This window comes from Phocoena sinus, chromosome 20, assembly GCF_008692025.1.
Source record: "Phocoena sinus isolate mPhoSin1 chromosome 20, mPhoSin1.pri, whole genome shotgun sequence".
Classification (NCBI taxonomy): domain Eukaryota; kingdom Metazoa; phylum Chordata; class Mammalia; order Artiodactyla; family Phocoenidae; genus Phocoena; species Phocoena sinus.
Window position 1 is genome coordinate 25,197,505 of NC_045782.1, and position 19,547 is coordinate 25,217,051.

At 35.7% G+C, this 19,547-nt stretch overlaps 1 protein-coding gene across 4 annotated transcripts in view; it reads left to right on the forward strand.

Annotated features, from left to right (window-relative positions):
- STXBP4 (syntaxin binding protein 4) overlaps window positions 1–19,547 on the forward strand; it is a 182,059-nt gene that overhangs the window by 35,932 nt on the left and 126,580 nt on the right. For all 4 annotated transcript variants that reach the window (XM_032616291.1, XM_032616290.1, XM_032616288.1 and 1 more), the window contains one exon: window positions 3,382–3,476. In XM_032616291.1, coding sequence (XP_032472182.1) covers window positions 3,382–3,476 — 95 coding nt within the window. The remainder of the gene's footprint in view (window positions 1–3,381; window positions 3,477–19,547) is intronic.

The following is a 19,547-nucleotide window of genomic DNA, read 5'->3' on the forward strand; positions in this document are numbered from 1 at the left end:
ATAGTAAAGATTTTGTCACAAAATATGCAGAAATCTATAGAGAAAAATTTCTTGGCAAAAGTCAGACATCATCTGGATCTTGAAAGAAGTGATAAACATCAACAGATGGATGAAGGTAACAGATCATCCTAAGTGAAGGAGGCATCATCATCAAATGCAAAGAAGTTAGGTCAAGCTACATGTCAGGTGACCCTAGGAGGCAAATGTGATTAGAGCAAGGAGATCCTGTAGTAATGAACAAACTGAGGTAAATTTACATCAGTGACTATAAGAAATGATGCTAGATTTTGTAATAGAAAAATAATTTAGTGAAAAACATATTTGAGTGAGTTAACTGTATGTAAATATTAAAATGCAAGTAAAATGGAACATTTTTCTAGAGTAGAAATGGAATTGACTCAGTACCATTTTCTTCCACATAAATGTAGTAGGCCAGATGTTTCTGGGGAGAAAAACAAAGCAAAGTCAACTCTAAATTATCTCTAGGTAACTTATCTACCTTGTGATTTGTCTGTTATAAGTAGTTAATTATAGATTGTTCTCAAATTAGATCCTTAACCATCACATCTAGACTCCTTCAGCCAGTTGGTATTTATTAAAAAACATAAATGAGTTTTAATGTTAACCTCAACAAAAATAAACTTAATGAGGCAAGTCTACCCCTGTTCTCATCTCAAAAGCATTCCAAAGTGTAAAACTGGTTAGAATGTTTAAAATTCACATTATACTTGAGTATGTTTTTCGAAACTATTCTGTTATATGAATTTCTTATTTCAGAATCCAGAGTTGTTTACTACTGCCATACGCTGAATAATGCGTGAGTTTGTGAGTGAGCTAAAAACATGCTAAAGACATTCCTAAGGAAATCAGTAAAGAATTACTACGTGAAGGAATACGATCATTAACTTTACCACCACACAAGCCTTAATTCTCCTGCAATAAGGCTTTTAAAACTGAAAACAAACTAGTATGGGGAAAAATATCCATGGTGAGGGTTCATGGTATTAACTAAATGGTATTGATCCTACCCTTATAAAACATTTCCTTTCTTCTGCTCCTAAAAAGAGGAATAGGAAGAGAAGAGCCAAGGGAATAATAAGCCATACTTTGAAAATTCTCACCCCCTCCCAGAGAGGAGCAAATAAAGAGCCCAAGGCTGAAAGTGAGAGAGGACACTGGCAAATGAGGAAAACTGTCTGTGGGAGAACTTTTCAGGTCAAGTTACCTTGAATTACCAAAGCCTGCTGGATTTATGTCCACATCCTCCTAAGGTTTTGGCTCAAATGTAAAGATTTAGGGGAAGTTTGGCTAGAAGAAAGTGAGGTTTTGTTAAGCCATGATTGCATATTGTTAAATGGGGGATTATTATAAGTTTACATTAAATCTCCTATTAAATCTCTGTGTGTCTGTGTTACTATTAAAGCTACTTTATAGTTTTCATAGTAGTTTTCTATGATTTTTAATTTACCTTTACAATTCCTGTAAGGTGATCTGTTTTATTCTTCCTACTTTACAGATGAGAAAACTGATGATGAAAGATATTGACACATTTAAGAAATTGTCTTCAGGGGTCATAAGAGATTAGAATCCTAACATGGTCACCTACTAGTTGTATGATCTTGGGCTAGTTTCTTTACCCTTTTGGGCCTTAGTCTCATCATTCTTGGGTTGGAAATAATAACACCTGTGTCACTGTGGTTATTGTAAAGATTAAATGAGCTTATATATATAAAGTACTTAGTGTAATGCCTGGCTAAAAGTAAGCATAAATAAGAGTTAATCTGTTATTTCCACTGCTGCACATAGCAAATTTTTATGCTTAGATGTAGGAAAACATAAGTGAGAACCCACGCCTTGGTGTGAGTCCCTATCCCTCCCTCTCTTTTGTCTTCTCTCTATGCCTTCCACACACACTTGAATTGAGTAATTCACACTCAGGGTTAGTCTTGGTCTGAGATCATAACTAGGTTAGCTTGGGTCCACCTTGTGCTACTGTGCCTTAATGATAGGTCAGGCACCAGACTGAAAGTCGTTGTCAAGCCTCACATGTCCAAACCCTAAAAATGAAAGATAAGGTTTGACTTACCCGCTCTTTGGGCTTCCAAACCACTTCACTCCATGCTGATATTTTATGCTACACTTTAGGTTTGGCACAAAATTTCTCTTAAGAGGAAAAAATTTTATATGTATAATATATTTTTAGCCCTTGGCCAACAATTAGGTATCACAGCAACTAAGGCGTCTTTGTTGCTTATGTCAAAATTGTAAAAATTGTATTATACTAAAACCAGTCTTTCTCTAGGTTTGACTTCCATTTAAAGCTAAAAGTCAGTAACCATTTTTTTTTCATGATCTTGACACCTATAAGCTATATTCAAGATTTTACATAGAATGTTAAGGAAGCGTTAAAGGTTTAGAGGAAGACTATTTATTTTCCTATGCACTTCTTATGTTCTTAAGAAAGAGAATGCAAATCATTTTGTACTTAGAGACAGATGCTCTGAGAAATAAAAAAAAATTAAAACGCTGCATAAAAATGTGACATTTTAAAAAGTTTTTTCTCTTCCTCTTGTTTCTATGTAGAACTAGTAAAATACCATTTAAAAGTGTATTTAGAATGGTGACAATTTAGATATAAGGATTGACATGAATTGCAGGAATTTGCTTGAGAAACTTTGGCATATTAAGGCAAATAATTTTTCAAGTTCTAGTCCCTTGTGACACCTGTTTTTTACTCAGGCAACAAGGACATAGCTCGTCTAAATAATCAGGGTAGACTGAGAAGGCGTTAGAGAATGGGTGAGAGGTGTATGACACTCAACTCTTGAGAATCCATTTATGCTACTTGGAATATAACTTCTGTAAAATAAGAAATAGGATTTTTAGTTCAAGAAGTTCTGAGCCTATATCATACTTTATGTGCAAACTTGAAACAGTTTGCATTTGTGAGTTTTTCCATAGTACCTCCAGAACTCATGTAGCAAAACCACTTTTGCCAGAGAAAAATCATGACCTTTTAAAATTTCTAATATGATTTTGCTTATTTTGGAAGAAAAAAAAGACTTTTCATTTTGCAATTAGTAAGCTGTTGTGATGACAAGGTAACTGGTGGGATGTATGTTTGTTGTATTAATATTTCTGTGGGACCTAATGCATAATTGCCCACTCTTTTTATATCATGTCTTTTAAGGCTTAAGTGAAGCTGGTTTATATAATACATTTTAGATTTAAAGAACAAAAAATCATGAAAACAAAAGTGAAAACTGCCAACTGATTAGCCAGAATTCTTTCTGAACCTCAGGAGCCCAGAACACATCCTGTCAAATGAAAAATTCTATTCCAATTAAATTTCCAATTAATGTGTACCCTGTTGTCTCGTAGATATTGCCCCTGCCTTGACTAATAATTATGGACCACAAGGAAAGAAGATTTCCCTAAATCCCTCTGTTCGCCTTAAAGTAGAGAAACTGGAAATGGTAAATACTTGAAATTTTCATTTTTCTTCCATAAAACAACAGCAAGGAAATATTCTCATTCTTTGAGAGGATAAGGGATTGGAGCCATTAGTTTCTTGAAGAGTTATCGATTTACAGTTAAATGAATGGCAGTTTGGGTTTAAACTGTTTAGTTCATGTTTAATTTGGGCAGTTCATGGTGGTTCATTAGTACAAAACAGAAATAAAACCTTCTGTAACTAAATTGACCTTCAAATTAATCAGTTTCCTCCTGTGTAGGAATGAGACAAATGTGACGTTTTACAGTATAGAATCAAAGAAAACATGGGATAAATTATGACAAAGTGAAGTAGACTTCAAATATGTAATGGCAATAAGTGCAAGGAAATAATACTCTATTACTCAATTGTTTAAAATGTGAAGGGAAACTAAATCTTAAAGAACAAAATAGAAGCCTACTAGATATAAAGAAGATGGTAGCAATGTACCAAATAGTATTATATTGAGAGTTTCTGTATATAAAAGAAACATAAGATGATTAAAAAAGAAAAAAATAGCGGGCTTCCCTGGTGGCGCAGTGGTTGAGAGTCCGCCTGCCGATGCACGGGACGCGGGTTCGTGTCCCGGTCTGGGAGGATCCCACATGCCTCGGAACGGCTGGGCCCGTGAGCCGTGGCCGCTGAGCCTGCGCGTCCGGATCCTGTGCTCTCCCCAACGGGAGAGGCCATAACAGTGAGAGGCCCGTGTACCGCAAAAAAAAAAAAAAAGAGAGAGAAAAATTATAAGCAGAAAATGATTATAAAACTTTTCCTCTCAGGATACCTGGAAGATGACAGCAAAAATGTGTGATTTTTTTTTAATATGAAAATGGATATAATGCCGAAGGTTCACAGCCTCTACTTTCCTATCAGTTTTTGTGGATAATAATTTTTTTTTTTTTCCGGTACGCAGGCCTCTCACTGTTGTGGCCTCTACCGTTGCGGAGCACAGGCTCCAGACGCGCAGGCTCAGTGGCCATGGCTCACGGGTGCAGCCGCTCCGTGGCATGTGGGATCTTCCTGGACCGGGGCACAAACCCGTGTCCCCTGCATCGGCAGGCGGACTCTCAACCACTGCGCCACCAGGGAAGCCCTGGATAATGATTTTTTACACTTTTAGGAACAGTATGAGAATGCATAGCTGGAATAAATACGCATTACCATTCATTCACATATTCAGACCTTTGCATGGTCCTATAGTAATACCCTTTTCAGTGCCAGTTTGAATCTTACTCTTTGTTCAAATTCTGACTCAATTCCAACTCCTTTGTACAGCTCCTTGCTAACTTTTATAGTTCAGGCCAATATTGCCATATTTTGCACATCTGTGGCACTGAACATTATTTTGCAGTACCCTGTAATCTTCTGTGTTTTGTTTTATCAGTAAGTCAAAGCTTACAATCTCTGTGTACCTACCACCATTTAAACACCTGGTTTGTGCTCTATAAAATTCTTATTAATTAGGTACTTGAGATGTCTCCTTCATATCTTCGAAATCCTGAATATCTTTCCCTATGTTTTACTCTCTTTTTATTTGTGGCTGAAATGTAAGTTCTGGTTAATAGCAAGTTTTACAATCAGTAATAACATTTTCAAAAAATAGAATGTTTGAGGTTTAAAAGCATATCTATTAATATCTAAAAATGAATAATTACTGTTTTTTAATGATATTGCTGTAATATATATTTTTGAACATCCAAGATTTAATACTAACCATTCATCTGGATAAGGAGAAAACTATTCAGCTAATGACTTTACCTGGCAGTCATTATTCTTTGACTCAGTTTAAATTTTCCTAGCACATGATATTTTTAAAATCTGATTAATTTTCTTAGAGATATGAAAATCATCTAAATTTATATTGATTCTGAGAAATATGAGTTGCTTGCACATTGAGTATTCCACTTTTGGTCCTTCTTTGAGCCTTAGCAAATTGATTTTTGTAGAAACATAAAATGGCAGTTTTACAGCAAAGGAAACCTACATTCTGTGTAAATTCAGCTTCCCTGCTTTTATTCTAAATATTTTTAGTGACTATATTTAGTAGAGCATTCTCTCTTTTTCAGAGTTTGAAACTAAATTTCACTTAATACATTTTTTTTTCTAAAATCCATATTAGCTTCTATCTGCCCATACATTTCCTAAGCTACTCTTACTTTTTTGAATAGTTACATATTAATGTAATAATATCTGTATCACTTTAATTTGAAATAGATCCTTCTATTTTAGTTGCTACTTTGTAGACAAATTCAACTTTATTGTCCATTACATTTTTAACACATTTCCTATTTAGTAATAGATAAGGCCAGTATGTTCAAGTATTTAAAATGTAATAAAATTACATTTTTTTACTTTATTGCTTATAAGTATATTGCATATAGTATCTAGGAAATTGGTGATATAAAAGGTTTCACAAGGAAAAGGTGTTGACTGATTATGTGGTTATTAAGTCATTAGCTAATACAGTACAATTTTTAACAAAGGCTAAGAGGTTAGAATTTGATGAGGAAATTACCTTCAAGATGTATGTTTGTGGGGCATTGACTTCATGAAATCTTTCATGTTTTAGTAGTCGAGGTAGACAATTTTGTATCAGGATATACTGGAAAATAATTTCTAGCGCTGAACTAATACTATGTGTCTCCTTTGATCCCACTGTTAAACTTATAAGTAGGTATGGTAAACATAGCAAATAGGGATTTTTTTTTTTAGTTGGCTTGAAGAAGAAGAATTACTGCACCTTCTCGCTATCTACGTTTTTGTATCTGAGAAAGATGCTTTGGGATACAGATGCCATTTCGCTGATATTTACTTTACCTCTTGCCATTTATGTAACATTTGAAGAAAGCTGTAGTGAGCAATGGTATACCCAATGTCTGAATACAGTTAATGAGGTATTCTTTGTATTAGGTTGGGAAGTAGGTGACTAATATTATAAGGAAGTGACATTTTTTAGATTCATCATTTAGATATCAGAAAAAGTTAAGGACATTTATTTGTCCAATTAACAAAGTTGATTTTTGTTTACGGTGAAAACATGACATTAGTTATACAAGAAATTATTGGAACCTATTTTTAATCAAAAATAAATTACCTCCAATTTATTATTTTTATTGAAGTATACTCAGTTTACAGTATTATATTAGTTTCAGGTGTACAGCATACTGATTCAGTATTTTTGCAGGTTATACTCCATTATAGGTTATTAGAAGATAATGGCTATAATTCCTTGTGCTGTACAGTAAATCTTTGTTGCTTATCTATTTTATATATAGTATTTTATATCTATTAATCCCATACCTGAAATTTGTCCCTACCCCCCCCCCTTCCTGCTCTTCTTTGGTAACCAGAAGTTTGTTCTCTACACCTGTGACTCTGTTTCTGTTTTGCATATACATTCATTTGTACTGTGTTTTACATTGCACATGTAAGTGATATCACATAATATTTGTCTTTGACTTATTTCACTAAACATATTCTCTAGGTCAATCCATGTTGCTGCAGATGGCAGAATTTCATTATTTTTTATGGCTGAGTAGTATTCCATTATATATACATTCACACATGCAATCACACAAACACACATCTTCTTAATCCAGTCATCTATTCTTTTTTTATTTTTAAGATCTTTATTGGAGTATAATTGCTTTACATTGTTGTGTTAGTTTCTGCTGTATAACAAAGTGAATCAGCTATATGTATACTTATATCACCATATCCGCTCCCTCTTGCGACTCCCTCCCACCCTCCCTATCCCACCCCTCTAGGTGGTCACAAAGCACCAAGCTGATCTCCCTTTGCTATGCAGCTGCTTCCCACTAACTATTTTACATTTGGTAGTGTATATATGTCGATGCCACTCTCTCACTTCGTCCCAACTTACCCTTCCCCCTCCCTGTGTCCCTAAGTCCATTCTCTATGTCTGCATCTTTACTCCTATCGTGCTTCTAGGTTCTTCAGAACCTTTTTTTTTTTAGATTCTATATATATGTGTTAGCATATGGTATTTGTTTTTCTCTTTCTGACTTACTTCACTCTGTATGACAGATTCCACCTCACTACAAATAACTCAATTTCATTTTTTATGGCTGAGTAATATTCCATTGTATATATGTGCCACATCTTCTTTGTCCATTCATCTGTTGATGGACATTTAGGTTGCTTCCATGTCCTGGTTATTGTAAATAGTGCTGCAATGAACATTGTGGTACATGACTCTTTTTGAATTATGGTTTTCTCAGGGTATATGCCCAGTTGTGGGATTGCTGGGTCATATGTTAACTCTATTTTTAGTTTTTTAAGGAACCTCCATACTGTTCTCCATAGTGGCTGTATCAATTTACGTTCACACCAACAATGCAAGAGTGTTTCCTTTTCTCCACACCCTCTCCAGCATTTGTTGTTTGTAGATGTTTTGATAATGGCCTTTCTGACTGGTGTGAGGTGATACCTCACTGTAGCTTTGATTTGCATTTCTCTGATGATTAGTGCTGTTGAGCATCTTTTCATCTGTTTGTTGGCAATCTGTATATCTTCTTGGGAGAAATGTCTGTTGAGGTCTTCTGCCCATTTTTGGATTGGGTTGTTTGTTTTCTTGATATTGAGCTGCATGGGCTGCTTGTATATTTTGGAGATTAATCCTTTGTCAGTTGCTTCGTTTGCAAATATTTTCTCCCATTCTGAGGGTTGTCTTTTCGTCTTGTTTATGGTTTGCTTTGCTGTGCAAAAGCTTTTAAGTTCCTTAGGTCCTATTTGTTTATTTTTGTTTTTATTTCCATTTTTCTAGGAGGTGGGTCAAAAAGGATCTTGCTATGATTTGTATCATAGAGTGTTCTGCCTGTGTTTTCCTCTAAGAGTTTTATAGTGTCTGGCCTTACATGTAGGTCTTTAATCCAATTTGAGTTTATTTTTGTGTATGGTGTTAAGGAGTGTTCTAGTTTCGTTCTTTTACATGTAGCTGTCCAGTTTTCCTAGCACCACTTATTGAATAGGCTGTCTTTTCTCCACTGTATATTCTTGCCTCCTTTATCAAAGATAAGGTGACCATATGTGTGTGGGTTTATCTCTGGGCTTTCTATCCCATTCCATTGATCTATATTTTTGTTTTTGTATCAGTACCATACTGTCTTGATTACTGTAGCTTGATTACTGTAGTCCGAAGTCCAGGAGCCTGATGCCTCCAGCTCCATTTTTCTTTCTCAAGATTGCTTTGGCTATTCGGGGTCTTTTGTGTTTCCATACAAATTGTGAAACTTTTTGTTCTACTGCTGTGAAGAATGTCATTGGTTGTTTGATACGGACTGCATTGAACTGTAGATTGCTTTGGGTAGTATAGTCATTTTCACAATGTTGATTCTTCCAGTCCAAGAACATTGTATATCTCTCCATCTGTTTGTATCATCTTTAATTTCTTTCATCAGTGTCTTATAGTTTTCTGCATACAGGTCTTTTGTCTCCTTGGGTAGGTTTATTCCTAGGTATTTTATTCTTTTTGTTGCACTGGTAAATGGGAGTGTGTTTCCTTAATTTCTCTCTCAGATTTTTCATCATTAATGTATAGGAATGCAAGAGATTTCTGTGCATTAATTTTGAATCTTGCTACTTTACCAAATTCATTGATTAGCTTTAGCAGTTTTCTGGTAGCATCTTTAGGATTCTCTATGTATAGTATCATGTCATCTGCAAACAGTCAATCCAGTCATCTCTTGATGGGCACTTGGGTTTCTGGCATGTCCTGGCTATTATAAATAGTGCTGCTATGAACCTTGGGGTGCATGTATCTTTTCCATTTAGCGTTCTCATTTTTTCCAGATAGATACCCAGGAGTGGAATTTCTGGATCATATGGTAGTTCTATTTTTAGTTTTTTTAGGAACCTTCTTACTGTTTTCCACAGTGGCTGCACCAATTTACATTACTTTTAACAGTGTAAAAGGGTTTCCCTTTTCTCCATACCCTTGCCAACATTTGTTATTTGTAGGCCTTTTTGATGATAGCCATTCTGACAGGAGTGAGGTCATATCTCGTTGTTTTGATTTTCATTTCTCTTATAATTAGTATTGCTGAGTATCTTTTCATGTGCCTGTTGGCCATCTGTATGTCTTCTTTGGAGAAGTGTCTATTCAGATGTTCTGCCCATTTTTTGATGGGGTTGTTTGTTTTTCGATATTGAGTTTGTGAGCTTTTTGTATCTTTCAGATATTAACCCCTTTTCGGTTGCATTATTTGCAAATATTTTCTCCCATCCCATACGTTGTTTTTTCATTTTGTTAATCATTTCCTTTGCTGTACAAAAGCTTTTAAGTTTAATTAAGTTGCATTTGTTTATTTTTGCTTTTATTTCTTTTGCCTTAGGATACTGATCTAAAAGAATATTGCTATTATAATTTATGTCAAAGAGTGTTCTGCATATGTTCTCTTCTAGGAGTTTTATGATTTCTGTTCTTACATTTAGGTCGTTAAACCATTTTGAGTTTATTTTTGTATATGGTGTGATGGAATGTTCTAATCTCATTGTTTTACATGTGACTGTCCAGTTTTCCCAGCACCACTTATTGAAGAGATGGTCTTTTCTCCATTGTGTATTGTTGTCTCCTTTTTTGTAGATTAATTGACCATAGTGCGTGGGTTTATTTCTGGGTTGTCTGTTCTATATCATTGATATATGTGTCTGCTTTTGTGTCAGTACCACACTTTTTGATTACTGTAGCTTTTTAGTATAGTCTGATGTCTGGAAGAGTTATACCTTCAGCTTTGTTCTTTTTTTGCAAGGTCATTTTGGCAGTTTGGGGTCTTTCATGGTTCCATACGAATTTTATGATTGTTTGTAGCTCTGTAAAAAATGTTCTGGTATTTTGATAAAGATTGAATTAAATTTGTAGATTGCTTTGGATAGAATGGCCATTTTAACAATATTAATTCTTCCAATCCAAGAGCACAGGATACGTTTCCACTTCTTTATATCAGCTTCAATTTCCTTCATCATTGTTTTATCATTTTCAGAGTGTATGTCTTTCACCTCCCTGGTTAGGTTTATTCCTAGGTATTTTATTATTTTTGATGTGATTTTAAAGAGAGTTGTTTTTTTACTTTCTGTTTCTGATATTTCATTATTAGTTTTTAGACCACAGCGGAATTATGTATATTAATCTTGTATCCTGCTACCTCGTTGAAATCATTAATTGGTTCTAATAGTTTTCTGTGGAGACTTTAGGACTCTCACTATGGAGTATCATGTCATCTGCAAATAGTGACAGTTTTACCTTTTCACTTTCAATTTGGATAATTTTTATTTCTTTTTCTGGTCTGATAGCTGTGGCTAGGACTTTTAATACTATGTTAAGTAGAAGTGGTGAGAATGGGCATTCTTGTCATGTTCCTGAATTTAGTGGGAAGGTCTACAGCTTTTCACCAGTGAGTATTATGTTGGCTCTGGGTTTCTTGTAAATAACCTGTATTATGTTCAGATATGTTCCCTCTGTTCCCACTTTGGCAAGATTTTTTTATCATGAATGCATGTTGTATTTTGTCAAATGCTTTTTCTGCATCTTTTGAGATGATCATGTGGTTTTTGTCTTTCCTTTTGTTAATGTGGTGTATCACATTGATTGATTTGCATATGTCGAACCATCCTTGTGCCCCTGGAATTAATCCAACTTAATCATGGTGTATAATCCTTTTTATGTATTGCTGGATTCGGTTCGCTAATATATTTTTGAGGACTTTTGCATCTATAGTCATCAAAGATATTGGCATGTAATTTTCTTTTTCTTGTGGCGTCTTTGTCTGGTTTTGGTATCAGGGTAATGGTGGCCTCCTAGGATGAATGTGGCAGTGCTCCCTCCTCTTCAATTTTTTTGGAATAGTTTGAGAAGGATAGGTATAAGTTCTTTATATGTTTTGGTAGAATTCCCTAGTGAAACTGCTTGGTCCTGGACTTGTTTGCAGAGAGTTATTTTATTTCAGATTCTATTTCACTTCTAGTGATTGTTCATTCAAATTGTCTGTTTCTTCTTGACTCAGTCTTGGCAGGATGTATGTTTCTAGAAATTTGTCCATTTCTTCTAGGTTGTCCAATTTGTTGGCATATAACTGTACATAGTATTCTCTTATGATTTTTTGTATTTCTGTGATATCAGTTGTTATTACTCCTCTTTGATGTCTTAATTTGTTTATTTGGGTCCTCTCTTTTCTTCTTGGTGCCTCGATAGAGGTTTGTCAATTTTGTTTATCCTTTTAAAAAACCAGCTCTTGGTTTTATTGACCTTTTCTATTGTCTTTTTGATCTCTATTTTATTTCCTCTGTGATCTTTATTATTTCCTTCCTTCTTCTGACTTTGGCTTTGTTTATTCTTTTTCTCTTGCAGGTGGTAGGTTAGGTTGTTTATTTGAGATTTTTCTTGTTTCTTGAGGAAGGCCTGTATCACTATGAACTTCCTTCTTAGAACTGCTTTTTCTACATCCCAAAGATTTTGTAAAGTCGTGTTTTCATTTTTATTTGTCTCAAGGTATTTTCTGATTTCTTCTTTGATTACATCATTGACCCATTGGGTTTTTTAATAGCAGGTTGTTTACTCTCCGTGTTTGTACTTTTCACTTTTTTTTTTTTTCCTGTGGTTGATTCCTAGTTTCAGACCGTTGTGGTCAGAAAAGGTGCTTGATATAATTTTTACCTCTAAATTTGTTGGGACTTGTTTTGTGTTCCAGTATGTGGTCTATCATAGAGAACATTTCTTGTGTGCTTGAAAAGAATGTGTATTCTGCTTTTGGGGGGGTATGCAGTAGACATTGATTAAATCCAACTCTATTGTGTCATTTAGGACCTTATTGCCATATTGATTTTCTGTCTACATGATTTGTCCATTGATGTCAGTGGGGTGTTAAAGTCTCCTACTGTTATTGTATTATTGTCAGTTTCTCCCTTTATGTCTGTTAGTATTTGCTTTATATATTTAGGTCCTCCTGTTATAGGGTGCTTATGTTAATGAGTGTAATATTCTCCTCTTATATTGATCTCTTTATTATTATATAATGTCCTTGTTTGTCTTTTGTTATAGCCTTTGTTTTAAAGTCTATTTTGTCTGATACACATATTGTTACCCCACTTTCTTGTCATTTTCATTTATATGAAATAGCTTTCTTTCATCCCCTCACTTTCAGTCTATATGTCTCTCTAGCCCTGAAGTGTGTCTTTTGGTAGGCAACATATTGAAGGGATTTTTTTTAATCCAATCAACCACCCTATGCCCTTTTTTAAAAAAATTAATTTACTTACTTATTTATTTATGGCTGTGTTGGGTCTTCATTGCTGCATGCGGGCACTCTCTAGTTGCAGCAAGTGGCTACTCTTCATTGTGATGCATGAGCTTCTCATTGCAGTGGCTTCTCTTATGGAGCATGAGCTCCAGTAGTTGTGACACACAGGCTCAGTAGTTGTGGCACATGGGATTAGTTGCTCCATGGCATGTGGGATCTTCCTGGACCAGAGCTCAAACCCATGTCCCCTGCATTGGCAGGCGGATTGTTAACCACTGAGCCACCAGGGAAGTCCCCATCCTATGTCTTTTGATTGGAGTGTTTATTCCCCTGACATTTACAGTAATTATTGATAGGTAAGTACTTATTGCCATCTTATTACTTGTTTTCCAGTTGTTTTTGTAGTTCTTCTCTGTTCATTTCTTCTTTTTGTTTCTCCCATTGTGGTTTGATGATTTTCTTTAGTAGTGTGCTTGGTTTCCTTTCTTTTTATTTTTTGTATATCTTTTGTAAATTTTTGATTTCTGGTTACAATGGGGTTCATATATGTTGATCCATAATTATATGTACTTCATTTAAACTGATAGTCATTTCAGTTCAAACACATTCTAAAAGATATACATTTTTTACTCCCCTCCCCCGTATTTTGTGTTTTGATGTCATACTTTACATCTTAATGCTTATCCCTTAACTGTTTATTGTAGTCAGAGTTTCTTTTACAATTTTTTGTCTTTTAATCTACTTATTTAAGTAATCTTCAATCCTTAATATATATCTGTCTTTTCTAGTGGGATTTACCTTTCCTATAGATTCTTACTTCGCTTCCATTTAGAAAAGATCCTTCAGGATTTATTTTAGGGTAGATCTGGTATTGCTGAATTCTTTTAGTTTTTGCTTGTCTGAAAAGTTCTCTCTCCTTCTGTTCTAAATGATAATATTGCTCCATAGGGTCTCCTAGGTTGCAGAGTTTTCCCTTTCAGCACTTTGAATATATCATGCCACTCCCTTCTGGCCTGCAACGTTTCTACAGGGAGATCAACTGATAGCCTTATGGGGATTCCTTTCTTTATGACTCTTTCTTTTTCTCTTGCTGCTTTTAGAATTCTCTCTTTAACTTTTGTTGTTTTAATTATGATATATTTTAGTGTGGGTGTGTTTGGGTTTATCTTGTATTCAAATCTCTGTGCCTCTTGTGCCTAGATATCTGATTCCTTCTTTCAGTTTGGGAAATTTTACAGCCATAATTTCTTCAAATACATTTTCAATACCTTCCTCTTTATCTTTTCCTTCTGGAACTCCTAGAATGTGAATATTGGTACATTTCATGCTATCCCAGAGATGCCATATGTTACTTTCACTTTTTTTTTTTATTTGCCTTTCTGACTGCTGTTCTGATTGCATGATTTCCATTATTTTATCTTCCAGATCATGCATGCGTTCTTCTGTGTCATTTAGTTTGCCATTTGTTCCTTCTAGGGTGTTCAGGGTGTTTTTTATTTCAGATATTTAATTATCTATTTTCGATTGGGTTTCTTTTTTTTTTTTTTGGCCAAGCCACGCAGCTTGTGGGATCTTATTTCCCACACCAGGGATTGAACCTGCACCCTCGGCAGTGAAAGCACAGAGTTGTAACCCCTGGACCACCAGGGAATTCCCTCAATTGGGTCTTTTTTATATTTTCTAGTTCCTGTTAAGATGATCTGTGTTTAGATCGATTCTTTTCCCTAATTTAGTTAGCAATGTTTTGAACTCTTTATCTGGTAAATTATTTATTTCTATTTCATTATTTATTTTTTAAGGGGTTTTCTCTTACTCTTTCAATTAAGAGTAGTTCCTATGCGTTTTCATTTTAGTTAACTTTCTCTGTCTCTAGGAATTTTGGTGAAACAGTTATCCATTGTGGTCTTGAGGTCATGTTCTTATTTGAGAGCATCACTGTGCTGACTGCATGTTCCCAGTGCCTTTAATGGAAGGGCTGGATTTGATGTGGATGCCAGTCACATCTTTCCTCAGGGTGTGCTGGCAGCTGTCACCTTGGTAGGGCCTGTGGCTGGTGATGGAGGAGCTAAAGTCTGTGCAGAGTGTGAGGTGGGACTTCTCTGCTCATTGGCTGTCATCACCCTGTCAGGGGCGGGATTTGCTCCCAAGTTGCTGGAGTAGAATCCCTGAGGGTCGGGCTAGAGCTAGCTCTGTTCCCTTTAAGTATGTGTTTTTCCTTCTCCCTGCACTGGGCCTTTGCCCCCAAAGGAGGGGAGTCCTGGAGCAAGTGGGGCCTGTGTGCTCACAGAGGTCTGATACTCTGCCTGTGTAGGCATCTACAGCTTTGTTCAGATGCAATCCATGGTCGCATCTTTTCCCTGGCTGTGATCACCTGAGATCTAGTGTTGTACGGTAGCATGGAGTTAGTGGGGCTGGAGTGTTTGCTCAGCTTGGGCTGGCAAACTTAGCGAGGCAGTCACAGGAAATCTGGCCGCCACGCTGCTGTAAGAAATCTGGGGTGCTTCTGGGGCATCTCTTGAGTAAGCACCAACGATGGCTACCGCTGCCCTATCTGGGCTACACCCCGCTCCCCCAGGTTGCCTCTGCATCCCTAAGTGAAGTCTTCTCCCAGGTCCTGGGTGCCCTAGATCCAGTGCCATGCTGTGGCGGAGAGTGAGTGAGGTGTTCTCTTTGCTTGGACTGGGGAGCATGTCAAGGTGGCAGCTTCTAGGGCAGACCTCTCTCCACCCTGCCTGGGAGCAGGCTAGCACCCACCCACTCCTCATGAGTGGAGTCTAGGCTTCTCCAGCCTTTCTGTCTGTTCCAGCAGTTCTCCAAGTGGCCAAGGGAGCTTGTCTCCTTTTCATAGCACCCCAGGACTGGGACGCCCAGTCTGTGGCTCAACCCACTCACACCCCAGGATGAATGTCTGTCCATGTGATCCCCCCTTTCCTCTGAGTTCCCTCCCATGGACACAGGTCCCAACCCAATCACTTTTCTTCCCGTTCTATACAGGTACGGCATATCTTTCTTTCAGCCTTGGTTGTACAGGAGTCCTTCTACCAGTTTCCAGTTAAGTTTTCCATGAGAATTTTTCCATATGTCGATGTATTTTTTATGTGTTTGTGGGGAAAGGTGAGCTCCATTTCCTCTTACTCTGCCATCTTCCTCTCCCATCAAATTACTTTCAATTTAAATTTATGAGCTTACCTCACTGACATGCTGTATTCTTGTAAATTTTTCTTTCAACAAAACTTCCATCTGTTACTAAGTTTAACTCAGGAAAAATTTACACGGTAGTTAACTGCATTTTGCAATTTTATTATTACTTAATACAATAAGAATCACTGTATATTGAGTACCTTCTATGATAGGTCTTTTGTTTGCATTATTTTTGTAAAATTGTTTTTATTTCTTTTTTTTAAAGGAAACTTTATTTTTATTTATTTATTTATTTATTTATTTATTTTTGGCTGTGTTGGGTCTTTGCTGCTGCGTGCAAGCTTTCTCGAATTGCGGTGAGTGGGGGCTACTCTTCATTGTGGTGCACGGGCTTCTCATTGTGGTGTTTTCTCTTGTTGCAGAGCACGGACTCTAGGCACACAGACTTCAGTAGTTGTGGCACGTGGACTCAGTAGTTGTGGCTCATGGGCTCTAGAGTGCAGGCTTGGTAATTGTGGTGCACAGGCTTAGTTGCTCTGCAGCATGTGGGATCTTCCTGGACCAGGGCTCGAACCCGTGTACCCTGCATTGGCAGGCAGATTCTTAACCACTGCGCCACCCGGGAAGTCCCTGTTTTTATTTATTTATAAAATATTTCTATTTTATTTCTTTATATGAGAATATTAATCATATGCAAGAATGATTATATTTTATGTGTAGAGTTTAAAGATTAATAAAACAAATACACAAATACTCCACCACCCAGCTAAGAATGAGAATCTTTGACATTGCCTGTGTCTCTCTTCTTGATTGTATATATCTCTTTCCCCAAGAGGTAACTCTATTCCAAATGTTGAGTATCATTTATATGCTTTTTAAAAGTTGATTACTAAAATATTAATAAGGTCAAAGAGTTTATTTATCTTCAACCTAACTTAAGGTATTGTTAGAATTTTCTTTCTGTTTTTTCATCTCCTGGAAAAATGTTTGGCTCATAGTATATGCTCAGAAAATAATTGTTCGATTGGTGTATTGTTTTCTAAAGTAATTCTACCAATTTTCATTCCTACTAGTCTTATGCAAGAGTTCCCATTGCTCCACATTCTTTATATTTAGTCTAATTATAATGCATTTTGAGTTCTCTCTACCATCTTATTTGAAAATTTTTTTCTTTGTTCTCGTTTTTAATCCCTTTTTTACCCCATGTTTACTGTATTTTTTTGTTTGATTATGTTTGATTTTTTGGTTGGTGGTTTTTGCATTTTATTTTTCTTCTCCCCCATCTTATTTAGAAATTGTACCTTCTCTTGCTAATCTTTTAAGGATTACCTTAAAAATTTAACATTCATCTTTAACTTAGTCTAAGGTTAATCAGAATCTTTACCCTTCTTTCAAATATACAAGGTGCTTATAATACTTTAACTCTGATTAGCCTCTACCGAACTTACATGCTTCTTATTGCCCAGTATTTTAGCTTTAGTGATTCATTGTTTTTTCTGATTCACAGTCTTTCTTTGCAGTCACCTGCTATTTCAGTCACATAACCACTGAGTTTCTAATTTATTTTCTACCTAGTATTTTTATAATAATATCTTGTTCCTAATTTTATTCTTGGTTCACCTTTTTTAACTTAAGAAAGGTAAACAAAATGTAGTACATGAATACAATGGACTATTATTGGACTGTAAAAGGAATGAAGTTCTGATATATGCTATAACATAAACAAACCTTGAAACATTAAGCTAAGTGAAAGGAACTAGGCACAAAAAGTTACATGATTCTATTTATATGAAATGCCCAGAATAGTCAAATCCATATAGACAGAAAATAGATTAATGGTTGCCTGGGGCTGGCGGGATAAGGAAAAATAGAAAGTGACTGCTAATGGGTATGGGGTTTCTTTTAGGGGTGATGAAAATTTTCTAGAATTAGGTGATTGATGTACAACTATGTGAATGTACTAAAAGCCACTTAACTGTACACTAAAACAGTGAACTTTTTGTGAATCATATCTCAGTATATCTGTTATTAATAAAAAGTCACATTGGGGCTTCCCCGGTGGTACAGTGGTTGAGAGTCTGCCTGCCAATACAGGGGACATGGGTTCAAGCCCTGGTCTGGGAAGATCCCACATGCCGCAGAGCAACTAGGCCCGTGAGCCACAACTACTGAGCCTGTGCGTCTGGAGCTTGTGCTGCGCGACAAGAGAGGCCGCGACAGTGAGGCCCGTGTACCACGATGAAGAGTGGCCCCCACTTGCCGCAACTAGAGAAAGCCCTTGCACAGAAACGAAGACCCGACAGAGTCAAAAATAAATAAATACATTAATTGATTATTTTTTTTTAAAAAGTCATATTGATATATAGAGTATGGTACCATTTATATAAAAATTAAAACTTAAAAATATTTTTTAAAACTATTCATCACATATATTTATAAAAATGTGAAGTAATGGTATAAAAGCACACTTGGGAAATATCCATGAGAAACTGCATAAAGAGAAATTGTAAGAAAGTGAAGTTATGCCAAAAAGTGGGAGAAAATATTCGTAATGCACATAACATATACAATTTTGGTATCCAGAATATATGAAGAACTCCTAGAAATAAATCAGAAAAAGATGTGTCAATACTATTCCTAGGGTAGGAAGAAATTCCTAGAATTTCTTCCTACCCCAAAGAAATTTTTACCCATGTGCTGTAGTAGATGTGTACAAGAATGTTCATTGCTGGTAAGCAGAAAACCCCAATGTTCATCTAGAGGAGGATGGATTAATAAATTGTGGCATATTCATCTAATCAAATATTAGATCAGTTAAAGTGAATGTATTAATTACGATACCATATAACCACGTGGATGAATGATAAAACAATCCTGTAGGGTAAGAAGACCAAGTTTTAGAAGACTATCAGTCGCATTTTAATGAAGCTAAGAAACAACAAAACAAAAAAACATGTTAAGGATACATAGTATGTGACAAACCATTTTAAAGTAAATAGTATGGGAATGATAATGACATAGTTCCTTAGTAGTGGTTACCTCTAGTATAGTAGGATAGGAGTATGTTACATAAATCAATAGTATTAGCAATTTTGTAATTCTTAAATGGATTCATGGACGTTTTAAAACATATATTTGTTACATGTATGTTTTTAGTATATTTCAAATATATAATAAAACACTTGGGAAGAAGTACAGAAGGGGCTTTTGCAATGTTTTGTTACATTCAAAATCTGAAGTAAATATACTTAAATGCTAAGGTTTAATGTACTATTATAACAAGTTTTAAAAGCATGCAAAATATCTAAAATGTACAGAATAGAAGGCTGTTATATATTGATAATTTTTTAGAAAACATAGAATACTGTATATAGTATAATTTAATTCTTGCAAAAGATATATAATTTATTTTTTTACATATACAGGTGTTATATACATAGAAGAAATCGGGAAAATTACACACCAGTCAATTAATAGTGTTTGTCCCTGGAGGAGTGGTTCTCAAAAGCAGGGATGTGGGGACATCATCAGGGACATTTTTTGCCTCAGGGGACATTTGGCAATGTCTGGGGACATTTTGGGTTTTTACAATTGGGAGAATGCCACCAAATTAGGAATCACTAACAAAAAATACTTCCTCAAGCTTTACATATGAAAAT